At 39.6% G+C, this 16,537-nt stretch overlaps 1 protein-coding gene across 6 annotated transcripts in view; it reads left to right on the forward strand.

The window, feature by feature from the left end:
• LOC122985302 (septin-7-like) overlaps positions 1–9,196 on the forward strand; it is a 58,503-nt gene extending 49,307 nt beyond the window's left edge. For all 6 annotated transcript variants that reach the window (XM_044355852.1, XM_044355853.1, XM_044355854.1 and 3 more), the window contains 5 exons: positions 2,218–2,269; positions 2,662–2,787; positions 4,237–4,372; positions 4,761–4,906; positions 6,640–9,196. In XM_044355852.1, the coding sequence (XP_044211787.1) occupies positions 2,218–2,269; positions 2,662–2,787; positions 4,237–4,372; positions 4,761–4,906; positions 6,640–6,679 (500 nt within the window). In that variant the 3' untranslated portion in view covers positions 6,680–9,196. The remainder of the gene's footprint in view (positions 1–2,217; positions 2,270–2,661; positions 2,788–4,236; positions 4,373–4,760; positions 4,907–6,639) is intronic.
• Positions 9,197–16,537: the final 7,341 nt, after the last annotated feature.

A 16,537-nucleotide genomic window follows, 5' to 3' on the forward strand; every position in this document is an offset into this window, starting at 1 on the left:
GGCTCAAAACACCTGATGGACAATGTTCAATAAATATCTCACGGATTGACAAGTAAAAAACTGAGTAGACATGGATTAAATAAACCAGTTGCATCAGGTATTTTCTGCCATTGAATCAACAAATAAGATCTGTTTACTATTAGTTACAACCTGTTTTTTTTCCGTATGACCCTTGACCCCACTTAGCTCCTCTACTTGTTCCCTCATTGAGATTTGCGCCCTTGGCTGGTCATGCATAGCTCCTCATATAACTCCTCCTCCAACCACCGCACTCCCTTTTACAAGCCCTGTGCTCTGTAGCCGGCCAGCTTGGACTCATGCAGGTTATGGTGTTGATCCGGGCCAAATCTGGGCTGAATCTGGGCCAAACATGGGCCGATTCTGGGTCCGAACCAGGCCAAGTCTGAGCCATAAAAATCCCAGCTGCTCCAGACCCAGATTTAGCCCCCGCTGGGTGCTGACAGTAACTGAAAAACCGTACCCCTCCCCTCCGTCAGAGTTCCCTCCTCTAGAAGAGACAGGAGGTCAGTGGCTGGCTCTGGAGGCCAAGGGGCGGGACTGCTTAAGTTTCATCAATGGTAAGGTGTCCTCCTCATTCGCTCCCCTGATGATGATTGACTGCCAGTGGGGTGGAGGTTACCCAATACGGAGCAGCGTATTTGATGAAGAAGAGGCTGGAGATCGTACACCATCACATACATCCTCAGCAGCAGTTTATCTGCGGTCCTTTTCCAGAATCCCATCTGATCGTTTAACCATGTCTCTGTTGTTAAGATGAAAACTCACAATCATCTAACTGTTCCAAGTTGAAATAAGACCAGTTGTGTTTACTGCTGTCTGACCAAGAACTCTTGTTTGTTCTAACTGTGTGGCGTCTGTGTTGTCCGACACTGAAGGGCTGTGATCAGATAGGTCTTGTGCTAAAATACAAAACTCAGCTGTGAGCATCAGCAGTAACACCGAGCAGGAGGTCAGAGGAGAGTTGCACTGAACATCAATGTCATTGCTGTGCAGTTAAGTGGCAAGCACCATGGCTGAATATTGTAGCTCATGCAAAAATGACTTACATGTAAGCTGCAACAAATCAACTGTACTAAGAAGAGGCAAACTCTTTGTTTCCACAAGACTCATCAATCTTGCTTCTTATATTTTTCTCTTCTGTTCTTCATGTTTTGTATTATTAAGAATATATTAAATCTGCACTAGTGATGAACCCACAGATAATTATCACCAAACACTGCAGCTCCCTTTAGCCTTTACTCTACCAAGTGTTTTGGCTTCTTTCAGCTCTTTGTTTTGGTCTTCCTCACTTCTCACAATCCTGTTTTTAGCAAAAAGTTCCGATGAACCCACTGTACACTACTACCCCAGCACCAAACAGTAGAAGGCAAAGTTAGCCACAAGCTGGTGAACATAGTGGAGCATTTAGCAGCTAAAGAGCCAGATATTTCTCTCAGAATTTGGTTGAGATCAAACAGAGCTAAAAGGAGAGTCAATATCGGACGTACATTCAAAGGGTGGACAGAAACACAAGTCCAAATTACTCAGCTGAGGTGCTGAAACCAAATCCATGTGAAAATAATAAATAAAAGAAATATTTTCACACTAAAATCACATCCTATGTGATCATGGCCTGATGTTTCTCTGCCCTTTGTTTTATGTTTATGTACCACTGCAACTGATACTGTACTACGCCCCTTATACACCTGAAAATACCTCTCTGTCAGTGTACCCCTCCCTCTATAACTGAAGAATGAATGAATTTTACATACAGTACTATGTGTGTGTTTGTAGTATGAGGTCTCCATAACTAATGAACTAAGTGATGTTTTACTTATGTTTCTTTATCACTGATATATTTACCGTAATTAGTTATATAATGTAAATAACACACACTACAGCTGTGTTGATCTTATTCACCAAAAGCACAATAACACATATGTTTCTGCTGGGACTGCCTCTGTATTTGAATTTATAGCCAGTTGACAGTCTTTTACTCAGACTTCATTGCAGTTATTTGGCACCTGTAAGATGTTTATATATGCAAATATCTGGCTCATCTATATCTATAGAGGCTCAGATATTCCTGCTTGCCATGTATTTCTAGTTCAGTTTCCCTTGAGACCAGATAATGATGATGATTATTATTATTATTTTTATTATGACAATGAATTGAATAGTAATTTTGATATCTGTGTGTCTCTCCGTGTGTTTCAGTGGAGAATGGAGAACACTGTGACTTCACTGTTTTACGCAACATGCTGATCAGGTAATACAGAGTGTTCTGATAAATGAAACTGTTTTTATTTCTGTCAAATTGAAACCAGAGAGGCCACTAGAGGCTGATAAATGTCTTCCTCGTGACCTCATTAGTTTACAGTAAATACATTATATTGTCTCAGATCCTAATTTAGTGAAAAAAAATTGTATATGTGAAATTCATTTACAGCTTTAGCTTGTGCCCTTATAAATAAGCCCTTACCTTTTGGCTGGGTCCCGATGTATGGAGAGTAAAATTTTCACATTCAAATACTACTTTTCTTCTTTTTGTATATTGTTCTTGTTGCATTATATCTTCTTCTCCTTTCCTTTTTTTCTTGTCCGCCACCTTCCTAGATTACCATCATTGATTTATTTCTTCCTTTTCCTTCCATCCCATAGGACCCACATGCAGGACCTAAAGGACGTCACCAACAACGTCCACTATGAGAATTACCGCAGTAAGAAACTTGCTGCCGTCACCTGTAATGGAGTGGACACCTCCAAGACCAAGGGACAGCTCACCAAGTAGGACCCAGTCACTTTTTTTAACACATGTATCTATTGATTTTCCATGCATAACAGACTTATTTCACCAATATTGTAGACACAACATTAAACCTTTCCCCCCCACCCGCTATAGCAACAGTACATTTATAACAAACTTAAAACGACAGTAACCCCCCTACACCAAGAGGCAATGAGGCAACAATAACAACAGCATAGACACTATTACAATAGGTTATGCATTAAAGGAATACAGAGATGAATGAGTAAGTAAATAATGATAATACATGTTAGCAATAATAAAAACAACACCAACAGCAGCAAAATAAGAGAAAATAAAAAAATACAATTAAGATTAATAAATACATACATACATAGTCTCTGCTTCTAAACACAGCTGCCACCCACTCCAGACAATCAACAATCCGCTCTCTCGGCCATCTCTCTCAACCACCTGCCTATCCTCAGTCTACTAACATTCTTCCACTGTAAGGCAATGAGACGTTGTGCTTGTAGAACACACATATCTCTACATTTGTATTCTTTTTGTTTCAAGAGTATGTTACATGGGTATAACTGCAATATAAATGTCTTTGGTTCGAGAATGGATTGTTATGTGTATGCAGAATCTGTACAGCGTTGACGTTTGAAGTCTATGCTCTGACCTCATCACTCCCGACAAGCAAACACAAAGCTCAGTACAGCAGAGAGTGGGTAGTGACAGTAATAACTTATCTTTAATAATTCTGAAGGAGCAGTCCAGAAGCAAATCTAATACATTTAAAGAAGTTGAAGTCCCTGTCTGGAAGTAAAGAATGACAGTTCAAATCAGATATCTGAGAAAATAGTTTCTCTCTTGGAAAGCTCAGAAATGTCCAACATTGTTACACTATAGGCAGAAGGTTTCCATTAGCTTGTCTTCTTTGGCTTGTTGCCCAGCTTTATGCACCTTATGCAGTTTGTTCGAGCTCCTGCAAACTATCAAACAAATGTTCCTCTTCACTGGCAGGGAACAGAGCGTAAAATTAAAAGGGTTTAAACAAAGTTAAAAAAGCTTCAAAGCTGCCTCATTACATTGGATCACTTTTTAGGAATAAAGTGTGGTTTAGTGTTTTCAGTCCATCACATATGAACATTTGATCTCATTCAGTAGCTTTCCCACACTCCCTAACTGTGGAACATCTTCAATGTAGAGTTCTGCACACGCCTAAAACTGAGACCTGTACCCAGTCCATACTTGCACCTTTCAGACCTCACTGAACCCACCTGGTACTGCTGAATTTGAGGCCTGAACCCGACACGAGACCTGAGGCTATATTGAGGCCTTGAGGTCCGACCAACACAGAATATGATAAGGCCTGAGCCCAGAGCCCAAGCTTTAGGGAAAAAAAGTGGGGTGTGGGGTTCGGGCAGTACAGCCTCGGTCTGTGACATCAACTCTTAACCTCCACCTTTCCCTACGGTCTACAGGAGTCCCCTGGCACAGATGGAGGAGGAGCGGAGGGAGCATGTGATGAAAATGAAGAAGATGGAGGCAGAGATGGAGCAGGTGTTTGAAATGAAGGTCAAGGAGAAGAAGCAGAAACTGAAGGACTCAGAGGCTGAGGTGGGTTTGTGGATGTGTGTGTGTGTGTGTGTGTGTGTGTGTGTATGAGAGAGAGAGATGAAAATTTGTGTAATATAAAATAGGCCTGGGTTATAAAACTATAGCAATACGTACTGGCTATAGACACTTCATCAATAGCAATAAGAAAAGCCTTTTTTTCTCCTGGTTTGATTAAAAATAGGTCATTAAAAATTACCAATAATTATCAATATCGACAGCAATGAAACATTTTATCATGATACATTTTTCAGCTCTATCGCCCAGCCCTGATATAAAACTGATACAAACTGTGAACACCAACACTTGCATTTTCTGGCATGATGAAGCAGGGACATAAAGTGACAGTTTCTGACTGTGACTGAGTCTATACACTTGTTTTGACCCTCAGCTGGAGCGACGCCACGAACAGATGAAAAGGAACTTGGAGGCGCAGTACAAAGAGCTGGAGGAGAAGAGACGAGTGTTTGAAGACGAGAAGGCCAACTGGGAGGCTCAGCAGAGAATCCTGGAGCAGCAGAAACTGGACGCTTCAAAGTCAGTAACACACACACACACACACACACTTAAACAGCTGTCTAATACGCTGCCTGTTCATTTGGCTAAAAATGGTTCATTTGTTCAGTTGATGGAAAAACAACATACAAAAGCAAAGTAACGCCATCTCAGTCTGCAGCATGTCTACTGATTTAGACCAATAGATCAATATATTTGGCATGAATTTTCTAAGATAGGACACTAACTAAATGTTGTAACTCATTTCAACACATTTTCAGCTGTAGCTGTAACACCATCTGTTCCCTTGAGTGGCCTCTACTGGTCACCAGTATGAATAGCAACAAAATGTTCAACAAACTTAGCCTCAAATGACAGAGTCTCATGTGAAATATACACAGTAAATATACCCAAGCTAACACACACCCATGAATGTATTAAAACAAAAATGATGCTGATAAAGATCGATTGTCTCTCCTTGAATGCAACATTCAATACTTGTGTACCAAATGTAACTGACAGACTCCATCATGTACATCTCAAGTATTTGAAACACCACAAAACACATTTACACAGAGGTGGAGTTCATCTTTTGACAGGACGTGAGGCAGTGTGATACACTGTAACACATCCTTACTGTCGTTATAACCAATAGATGCATGATACCAGCCAATCAGCTGACAGTCTAAAACTGATTATCTTTTTTTTAAAGGGTCAGTTCACCCAAATTGGATTAAAAAAAATCTTACTTACCATGCTGTGGTATTAAGCTACACTGATAATTTTGGGTTTATGGTTTGTCTTGAAATATCCTCCTCTGAAACACCTGCCACCACCCGTCTTCTACTGTTTCAGTACAAAGTAGAAAAGGGACGTTGTTTCTGGAAAGAAATGTTACTGTTTTAAATGAGATTCAACTTTATTACCATTGAACTCACTACAATAAGTCCCAGTTAAACAAAATACAGCACACATAGTGCACATAGATACAAGTAGATGAATAAATGCGCAGGATATGCAGGATGAATCAGCAAAGCAGAAGAGATGTGACATACAAGACGACCAGAAGCCAATACACAAGTACAGCTAATGAATGTACAGAATGAAAAGTATGTGCAGATTATATACAAGGAACAGTAAACCAATGGGTAGCATGAGAACTGTGATATTTACAAAATGAAAAACACTATACAAGTACCGTGCGCATGAATGCAGCCGTGGAATGTAAGCGAGTATTTATAGTGTGGAATTTTTATGCGATCCTTTCTGTATTATTAATGTGCTGAAGATTAAAACTCTGTGGAATTTTCATACAATCTGCAACCAAAGCAACATTTTAAGAAGGGGGAGGGGAGAAAAAAGCTAACCTGAGGACCCAACCAGTTTCCATTCCTGATTATAAATAAACGTAAGATTAGCTTGACAGATATAACCACATTTATTTGCACACAGTCAACATATCATTTAATCCAGACTGCAAGCTCCGTCTTGGAAAAACAATCTTATCTTTTCAAGAATAGATAAAGTGAAATAGTACATGAAAAACTTAATAAAACATAGTAAGTAGTGGGTGGTGGCACATTTTAACAGTCATGAGGCAATTATTTAAGATCTGTCGGGGTTCTTCACATGTATTAAAAATAAGTCTGACATGTGTTTATCATGTCAATCAATGTCAGGCCTGTGAAGCCTTACATAACATTTTTGGGTGTCATAGTACAAGATAGTGACATCATTTTCTCATGAACTTTGTCGTTTTGTCGTTTCTCACACAGGACGATGGAAAAGAACAAGAAGAAAGGCAAAATCTTTTGAGGAGAGACGCAAGCTGTTCTCTGTTGTTTTTGTTCTTCATCCCCTCTGAAGTTCACATCAACTGTGGCCCTCAGAACACACAAACATAACCAGACATAACATAACATTCCTCTGTGTTACATTTCACACGCAGAACATTTGACACAGACGCCATTTACACACACACACACACACACACACACACACACGCAACTGACCACAGCAGCCCACACGCTCGTCTCTGCAGGGTTTTACTGTATCTGCCGAGGCCATTTCATTTTCCTGGGGAATGCATGTGTTTGTGAAATTCTATTTTCCTATTTTCCCTGACAAAGAGGAGAAACCCGAGTTCCTCTGAGCTATGAGTTAACACATGGCAGGGACCATGCATAGCCATTTGTACACATGTAGTAGTCTCTGTGTGTGTTCTCTAGATATTCATAGATCTGCAGATAGATCCCTGTCTTCTACACTCTTTCATTTATTGTTCTCAAACATTTAACACAAGTGTACGCACACTATAACACTCATAAGTCATAAAGACCTCCTTGAGAGTGTGTTAGGAAAGGGGAGAGATGAAGGTAATGGTATCAAGTGGCAGCTGAGGAGGGAAGATGGGAAGAAGTCAGGTGGGATTAAGGCCTGGTCACACCAGAAACCCTGACTTTGCGACATATTTGGTTGTAGAAGCTATGTGACATAGTGGCTACTCACAGTGCTAGCTGGTCAACTACTGTTGCTGGTGAGCTAACCACTAACACACTAGCTAGCCAGGAACATGCTAGCGCTTTTTGAGCTTCTTTCTATTTTCTCTATACTGTTCCGTTTACTCAGGATTGTACATTTAATTTAGTGAAGTGTTATTAGGGAGGAGGGGGGCTCTCCAAGCTAGCGAGGTTGCTAACTGTCAGTTAGCAACCTTATGGGTTCAGTCGCTAACAGGACATTAGTTCACACAGTTTTTTAAAGGATGTATTTGTACCATCGATTTCTGTCTCATAACTGTCTGCAAACCATTCCTCTTTCATTTCCTCTTCGGAACATTTTTTACTCCGACAGGAGGTTCAATAAAAGTGGTTGGTGGAACATAATTAATAAGCTATGATACCTTTCTCCATTTTGGGCTCTGTTCCCTAAAAGGTCAGCACTGTCAAGGTCATTGTGTGATTTCAATTAATGGAATTGATTTTGTTTCAAACTTTTACCAATTTAAACGCTGGTGTGACCAGGCCTGTAGACAGGATTTACAGTGCAGCAGCAGGTGTGTGTATGAGCAGGTGTGTTATAGTTAATGCTGTGTTTGAGGTCATAGATACAGTCTGATTTAAACTGCACAGACAGAAGAAGGGAGATAAGAATCATGTGTGCAACAGCGGCCAGAATATTGTCATTGCAGTGTGTGTTTCCTGTTTGAATAGAGGACAATATGCAAAAGCCTCATCTGTGTCTACAACTTTACAGGTTCCAGTGATTTACAAAGATGTTTTATATTGTGATGTAAGTGATGGGTGTTGTCAAAGACCTGAACCCTAATGTCCAGATTTTTGTGATATTTTCTCTTTGGTTACAATGACCAAAGGGGATAATTCATTAAAAAGCTGAACTATTTCTTTAAAATTCTTTCCTCCTTGGACGCTACAGAAAGAAAACTTTTCAGAGAAGTCTGCCATAGCTTTATCTCTGACTTCACTGTCAAATATTACACATAAAAGCTTCCGCACAAAACTAAACATTACCCCTCTGCTTTCCTGAATATGTCCAGGTTGGAGGCGAAGCAGAGTCAGAAAGCTGCACACTGTGCAACAGATTTGAACCTTTAATATACCTTTCCCAGAGCTGTCATGTTTTATTTTCATATGATGATAATAGTATATGTACGGTTGAAGAATGACTCTTTCTTTCCCTTGTAGTTTTTCTTAAATAACTCATAGATGAATCTGTTATTTTAGTATAGTTTTCCAGACTGCCTGCAGTCTTCATGATGCATTTAAAGCAACATGCTAAAGGGACAAACCTTACACCCTCAACACAGAAAATATTACCTGTATGGATTTGTTCATATATTGTGTACATACTGGAGGCTGCTCAGTGGCCTTTTTTTTTTCTTGAGTTTTTTGTTTGTTCTTTCAGAATACTACATGCCAGGAGTAACAGCAGAACGTATTATGTAAAACTTGTCTTAAGAATCAGTGGATACGTTTCCATGCATTTATACTCTCTCACAGACACATATTACATATATCTATGCCAATGGTTACACCTTCTCAGGACCGCTCCGTTATGCTAGATTTTCCCGAGAAAAGCAATTCTGTGGTCCAACAAGTTTTTTAAAAAAGTGACTGAATTTTTCTTGCTTGTGAACCACTCACCCTTCCAATAATACCAAGTTAAGATAGACATAAGTTAGGTGGATTTTTTTGTAATATTTACTTTTTTTTATATATGTACACTGTTTTCTGCTTCTCTTCTTTGTTTTATCAAATGTTCTGTCTCTAACTGTACATGGTTAATATTAAAGTTGAAAACATTATGCTTTAACCCCCAATGTGTCTTAAGTATTCTTATTAACACACTCACACATGAAATTAATATTGCTTTTAAGTTTCAGTACTCAACCTTTTCAGTCCCAGCAGAGCACTGTGTAAGTGAAGCTCACACACGACCATCTCACTGTCAGTCATCAACATACAGTCCAGACAGTAAGTATTTGGACTGTTAATTACATTTTATACTTACTTTATTTACTACATTAAAGTGCCAAGTTGGAGCTTTAATTGGAGTAGGTTTTGAGTAGGTTAGGGGTTCAAAAGTAATTGGACACCTGGCTGCTAAATGTTTCTTTAAGGCAGTTGTGTGTGGTTTCAACATTAGTTCATGTACAAACGAGCTCACGTGTGGCTCAGAGACTGAAGAACAAAAAAATGTCCAACTGTCCAAATACTGTCTGGATTGTATGAGCAAAATGAGCTATTACAATTAGTTTTAACCTTCTCTGTAAGTATTAATCCAGGCAACATTAACGTTTGGTTGTTTCCCATTTTTCTTTCACTGACTAGTTACTCGTGCTATTTATTGGTTATAATTTAAATTCTAGTTGTTCACTCTTGATATCTATAAAGTCAAAAAGGTCAGTGACGTGGTTTGACTTGAGTGAATGTATTGTTGTTGTACTTTGCTGTTTTTTAAACACTTTTCTTGTTATTTATTGATTATGAGGCTGTTAAAAGATACATTTTTTTCTAGTCGAGCCTAAATTATTCACTTTTAAATCATAAATCTTAGGTGGAATTATTCACATCAAATATTTCTTTCATTTTCAGTTTTAGTAATTCTGAAAAAAAATGTCATTGCGGTATTTTACAGAATAGGAAATTAAGAAAAATGAAAACATTCTCAAATTAATGTAATTGATTTGTCATAAAGGAAATAAAATCAAATATAAGGAACAAAATTAGAAGTACCGGATGGAAAGTTTAAAAAAATGAAAATATTCTTGATTGTAAGATGACCAAGGAAAGTCTATAACCTTTACTGAACACTGTGGCCACAAGTAACAATTATGAGTAAAAGTAAATGCTAAAAACTGTGTAGCAGTAGCACAAGTAGAAAAGTCGGAAAGTGACTCAATAATGTCAGTTACACAAGAATATCTGAGTTTGCTAACATTAGCCGCCATGTGCTACACAGCTGGTAATGTTTTTCATTGCACTCCTGTTTTTCCTGCTAAAAAATAAAAATGAAATTGAATTAAATGACAATTTAATAAATGATGAAATGTACAAAGTACAAGAATGATGGGCCACACAATGAAAGTCATTATATTTTGTAAAATTAAGCTTTAATGATGAAGAATAAAACACAACAAGGCTCCACAAGGTGAATCATTAAAATAGTTAACACCCAAAGCTGCTTAAAGATTACACAATTCAAAGCTTCTTAACAAATGTATTATGATACAACGTTGCTACAAACAGGTCAGAGAGACAGACAGACAGAGCTCTGTCATGGCTGCAGGTGGAGCTGTTGGAGCTGTTCTAGGAGACCTGCTGTTAGTTGAAAGCTCTCACTGCCCACTGCTCAGTCTGCCTCACACACATCTGCTGTTCAGGAGTGTTGACCCTGCAGACAAATCAGTACATCTGCTGTGAGTCTTGGTGATGGAGATGATGATGTGTGCCTTTGGGATACGTTTCAGAAAGAATTTAAAGCAGCACAGTACAGGTGACACTTCATTCAGCCCAAGAGCTAAAATAATAATAACAGGGATCATTTAGTGATATTCGTGCACTGTTTTATTTATATGTTGAACTCTGTACAGTCCCAATAAGGTCATAACTGTTAATATGATATTATAATAAATACATTTGTACTTTTCTGATTTGAATTTTCTTATTGATCCCACGTTTAATTATTGGAATTTCACTTATATGCATATGATATTCATATCCCTCATAAAAAACACTGTAGTGCTGAAACAGTGGTGTGAATGTACAGGATGTTTGATATAGAGGCACATGCTCAGCTCTCTACTTCTTCATTTTTGCACACTAACATTGTAAGCGCCCTTGGAGGAGATCCTCTAATGTCAGTATGAACAGGAGTAATGATTACAGCGAGAAAAACCTTTTTCAATGTTCATATGTACATCTGACTATTGTTTTAAGACAGACTTGAAAAATAATTGTGAAGCTATCCTTTAAATAATATTTTCAGCATAAGTTTGCCCTGATGGTCCTGATGTGGAGAGTAGTAGTGAAATAGATTACTAAATCTGTCCTCCACAAAAGAAAACCATAAATATTTACACTGTCATTTCTCTCCAATCAGGTCCAGAAAGTAGACAGACTTGCACATGGCAGCGCAGTGAGCAGTGAGCAACAGCAACAGTCCTGTAAAGCTGAGAGTCTTCATGTTGACTTCAATGTTTAATGTAAATCTGATGATCCTTTGTCTTCACTGTCTGAAGTGATCTGCTCCTATCACTGCACATCTTATAGCTGTTCACATTCTCTTCTTGATAGTCATCTTAATTTTAAGAAATCTACAGGAACAGGAAGTTTGTGGCACTCACGGCTACTTTGATACTGTGATTAAATAATCAGCAGCAAACCAGTCAATGCTGAGGTGAGAAGGAAATGAATCATCCAACAGCAAACCAACAATATTCTTCAACCTCTCTACATTATCTTCACATTAAACACATTTAAAGTTGCAATTGATCAGATCCTCATGTTCTGTTTAGTCCTCAGTGTGTTCCCGCCTTATCTTATCACCTGAGTCATCAAATGTCCATTATTCCCTTATTATATACAGCATAGCACTGTATATGTACCCTCTCAAGTCTATGTGGCCTGTGCCAAACATTTCAGCCATCTTTTGTTCTCTTGTTCATCTTCTGTCTCTATTTATCTGTTTTGACCCCGATTCTGCATTTTCTTAGATGTTTTTTTTCATCTTACAAGAATACCTACGAAACTACAGTATTTAATCATCAACCCTGTCTGCTAAGTTTTCAGGTTGGTTCCCCTTTGAATAAACCAAAGTACTCAATTTTCCTGAAATTCAAAGCAAGCAAAATCTCCCGGCACAAACACACACTACCTACAAAAACCTATGGTGTCTAGGAATCTTTCATGTCCACCTGTTGCAACATGTCCATCTTCTTCATGGTGGAAATCTTAATTTTCATTAAGGATCTCATTTTGAGGCATAGATTGTGCAGAAATGCACAACAAGCAGTGATGTCTGGGGCAAAGAAATATTCACAGCCAGTTATTTTGCCTTTTTGTGTCATTTATTCATCACGTCCCCGGTGTGTAAAGGCCTTTATCCTCTGTTCACACCACTCCATTCTCCCACTGGCTTTATTACTCAAAAATACCTTCCTGTTATTATTCTGGCCATTCCTTGTACAGAAAATATCAGCAAATAATGACATTTTTCATGTTAGGACATTAAATATTTACATGTTTTTAGTTTATCAGATTTCTCACACCTCCCTCTGCAGACACAAAAGGCTTTATACAACTTTTTTAGTCACATATAACATCTGGAAACACACACTGAGGTGGAAAATCAGTGGAGTTCACCTTTAATCAGTGTTAGAAGAGGTATTGAGATATTTTACTCAAGTAAGATTGTAAGTAAAAGTAGCAATAGAGAATGTGAAGGTACGTCACCCCGCATTGCATGTTGGTACGGGGGGGCCATCGTGGGAGGAACACGCTCTGTTACCTGTCTGTGCCTGCTGCAGTGCTACGGTGGTTGCATGCTTACCTTTAGTTTTGTTAAGAGTATGGCTAAAATGTTGGTTAAATTAAGAAATAGTTTAAAAGTTACAAATCCCTAGAAGCTCATGAACAGTTTGCATGGCTGGGTGCAAGATCTGCTAATTCACAAGCCAGCAAATTGTGAGAGCATAGTCATACCTGCGAAGGTAAGATGGCACTCCTCTTTTTGCCTCAATTATTAAACCAAATAAAATACAAAACTTACTAGACAGTCAAAGGACAGACAGCATATGAACAAGAAGTGTCTGTTCAGCGCGAACAATGATAATTATCTGAACTTTAAATAAGTTTATTGTGAAGTGACAATAATAATCATACTGAACAAAGGAGGAAAGTTAGTTAAATCTTGTATTTCAGAAGTCATATATACATACATTGAGCTCAAACTGATCTATTTACAATTAATTTACACATGTAATTGTATTTACAGAAGCAGACTGTGCCACAGCCTCTGTACAGTGCAGAAGATGAGGACACCTCCAGCCTGGACAGTGGACCCTCTACTGTTCGTGTCCACTCTGTCAGTCTTTGAAAGAAATGTAGAGATGGACAAAAGTTTGAACATTCACAGAAATCAGAAACATTTATATTTTATTAATGTACTGTGTATTAATGTTACCTGAGCAGACCTGGCTGTGATTCTCTCTTCTTTTTCTCAGTATTAATGTGAAAAGTTAATCATCTAATTGTTTGAATGAAATGTACAGTAACAACATTAAAGCCAATGCAATACAAGGCCAGTAGACTTGTCATCATGGTTTATTATTACATTTTTGGTTGATGTGGACACTTGGTAACACAAACAGCATTGGATATTTTCAGTAAACTGTTGCAAATGATTTATGTTTGGGTTCTCTGCAATCATGTTTACACAAAACTGTACAAAACATAAGTTCTATGTGTCACATTCAACACTTAAGTAGAGGTAGTGCATAATATGAAGGAAAAACAACACATTAGAATTATATAGAGTAAAACTTTATTTTACAAAAGGAGCATGTGAAGGATTACACTAATATCTGCAGCCCAGCCCCTGGATGCTTCTGTCTGAAACTACAGAACAAGCTGATGCTCCCATCAACACATCAACACAAGGCGCCATCATGCTGTCTCTTCTGGCTGAGAAGAGACAGCATGTGTCGAATCTTCATCTGAAAAGTAACTGAAACCTTAAATGTAGTACAAAGTACAATATTTCCCTCTGACATGTAGTGGAGTGGGGTAGCCTCAAATGGAAATACTCATGTAAAGTACAAGTACAACTCCAAATTGTTCTTAAGTACAGTGCGTGAGTGAATGCAATTTCTTATTTTCCACAATAACATCTACTATTGGAGCAATGGAGCTTTTGAAGGTAGGTAAAAATGAACTGTGTGATAAAACTGAAGATTTGGAACATACCTTAGCTTAAAACCTGGAACCCTAACTTGTCCACCACCTAATTTGAGATGTGACAACTATTGCAAAAAACAGTTCCCTAATTATTTTCTTCACATGTTTAGCCTGAGTTAAACTGAATCAAATCATCAAATGCAAATAATAAGAAAAGAGTGATTTTGAAGCACATATGAGAATGTAGACACTTTTATTGAATGACTTTTTCCATTTTTCCATTCATGAAACCAATAAGCTTTTTGTGGGCAATTTTGAATGTCCAATTGATCAACTGTTTTGAAGTAAAGTGGGAGGAAACCGGAGAACCCGGGGTAAACCCACGTCACCTCAATAGACAAAATACAGACTCGGAAAGGCTAAAAATAAGGACTCAAACACTCGTCTTCTAGTTGTGAGGAAACATTGTTGACCTCTGAGGTGACTCTGAGAGCTCAAGTCCTGCTCTGCATCCAGGGCACGACTGAAGCTCCTAAACCCCAGCTCACTTTTTCCTTTCAGGAAGAAGGCTACCCACCCCCTAAATAACCTCAACACTGGCTCCATGTCTGAAGGGGAGGCCCTCAGATATAGAACCACCGCTGACCCCTGAGATTACCCTGAGAGCTCCAGTCCTGCCTCACGTGGAGGTAAGGCAGGACTGAAGCTCTTTACTGCGTTCATCTTGAAGGAAAAAAGTAATTCTCAGCTCACTTTTTCCCTTCAAGATGAAGGCTACCCACCCCCTAAATAACCTCAACACTGGCTCCATGTCTGAAGGGGAGGCCCTCAGATATAGAACCACCGCTGACCCCTGAGATTACCCTGAGAGCTCCAGTCCTGCCTCACGTGGAGGTAAGGCAGGACTGAAGCTCTTTACTGCGTTCATCTTGAAGGAAAAAAGTAATTCTCAGCTCACTTTTTCCCTTCAAGATGAAGGCTACCCACCCCCTAAATAACCTCAACACTGGCTCCATGTCTGAAGGGGAGGCCCTCAGATATAGAACCACCGCTGACCCCTGAGATTACCCTGAGAGGTCCAGTCCTGCCTCACATGGAGGTAAGGCAGGACTGAAGCTCTTTACTACCTACCCCCTAAATAACTACCCCCTCCCCCTAAATAACCCTGACCCTCTATGCCCATCTGAAGGGCTTGGCCCCTGAGATTACCCTGAGAACTCCAGTCCTACCTCACGTGAAGGTAAGGCAGGACTGAAGCTCTTTACTACCTACCCCCTAAATAAGTACCCCCTCCCCCTAAATAACCCTGACCCTCTATGCCCGTCTGAAGGGCTTGGAGAGGGCTTTTCCCAGTGAGGAGAAGAACCTGGAGATGGCACTCCGTTTCTTTGCAGTAAGGTGGTGGTACAAATAGTTGGTGATGACTTTTTCGGCTTGTGGCTCCTGTAAATTAATCGAAATCAGCAAATGCGTTGCACAGCCCCACATTTTCGCCAGGGGTTTGATCACCGCCTTGTCGAGGTCTTCAAACGTCTCTGGGGTTATTCTCAATTCTGCTCCCTCGACTTCGGCCCATATCCTCTCGAAGAGACGCTGGATGATGACCTCTGGCTGCGTTGTGGTCCAGTTCAATTTGGCCTTGTTGTACAGCCCAGATACCAGCCTCTCCACGAGGAACAGGACTGCTTTCTTGTTTATCTCCCCCATTGTGTCCTCCTGTGCCCCTGCAACTTCCTGTGGGGATCGTGTCTTCTTACGATTACATTTTTTATTACGTTTAGTGGCTGGCGCTGGAGTAGGTATCAGGCATGCGTTCTCCTCTGCGACCTCTTTTAAGGGACTCTGTGCAACTGACTCAGTGCCTTGTAAAGCCAGTGTGAGTCTGTCGGAGTGGCTGGCAGCCTGGGTTTTCTGCCACCAGTTGATCAGAGCCAGGAAGCAGCGGATTTTCTTCCGTATGTCCTCATACATGGCAGGATCAACCACAGGACGAGCCGCTGCCTTCCTCCTGATGGCTTTCGGGATGATCTCCGGCATGACGGTCCCATATTTGATGTAGCAGTACATCATTTCGGTGAGTTTGTTGGTCATCACCACAACGTTATTCCCAGAAAGAGTTTTATATCTGGGAAATAAGCAAAGCTCATTCCCACCTTGGTCTTTCTGTTTATCCCCATTCTCCACCAAAAGCAACGACTCAAAACTATCAATGAGAGACTGCATTGACTGGCTGCTTTCAGCTTCGGACTCGTGTCGG

This window comes from Thunnus albacares, chromosome 7 (genome assembly GCF_914725855.1).
Source record: "Thunnus albacares chromosome 7, fThuAlb1.1, whole genome shotgun sequence".
Taxonomy (NCBI): Eukaryota; Metazoa; Chordata; class Actinopteri; order Scombriformes; family Scombridae; genus Thunnus; species Thunnus albacares.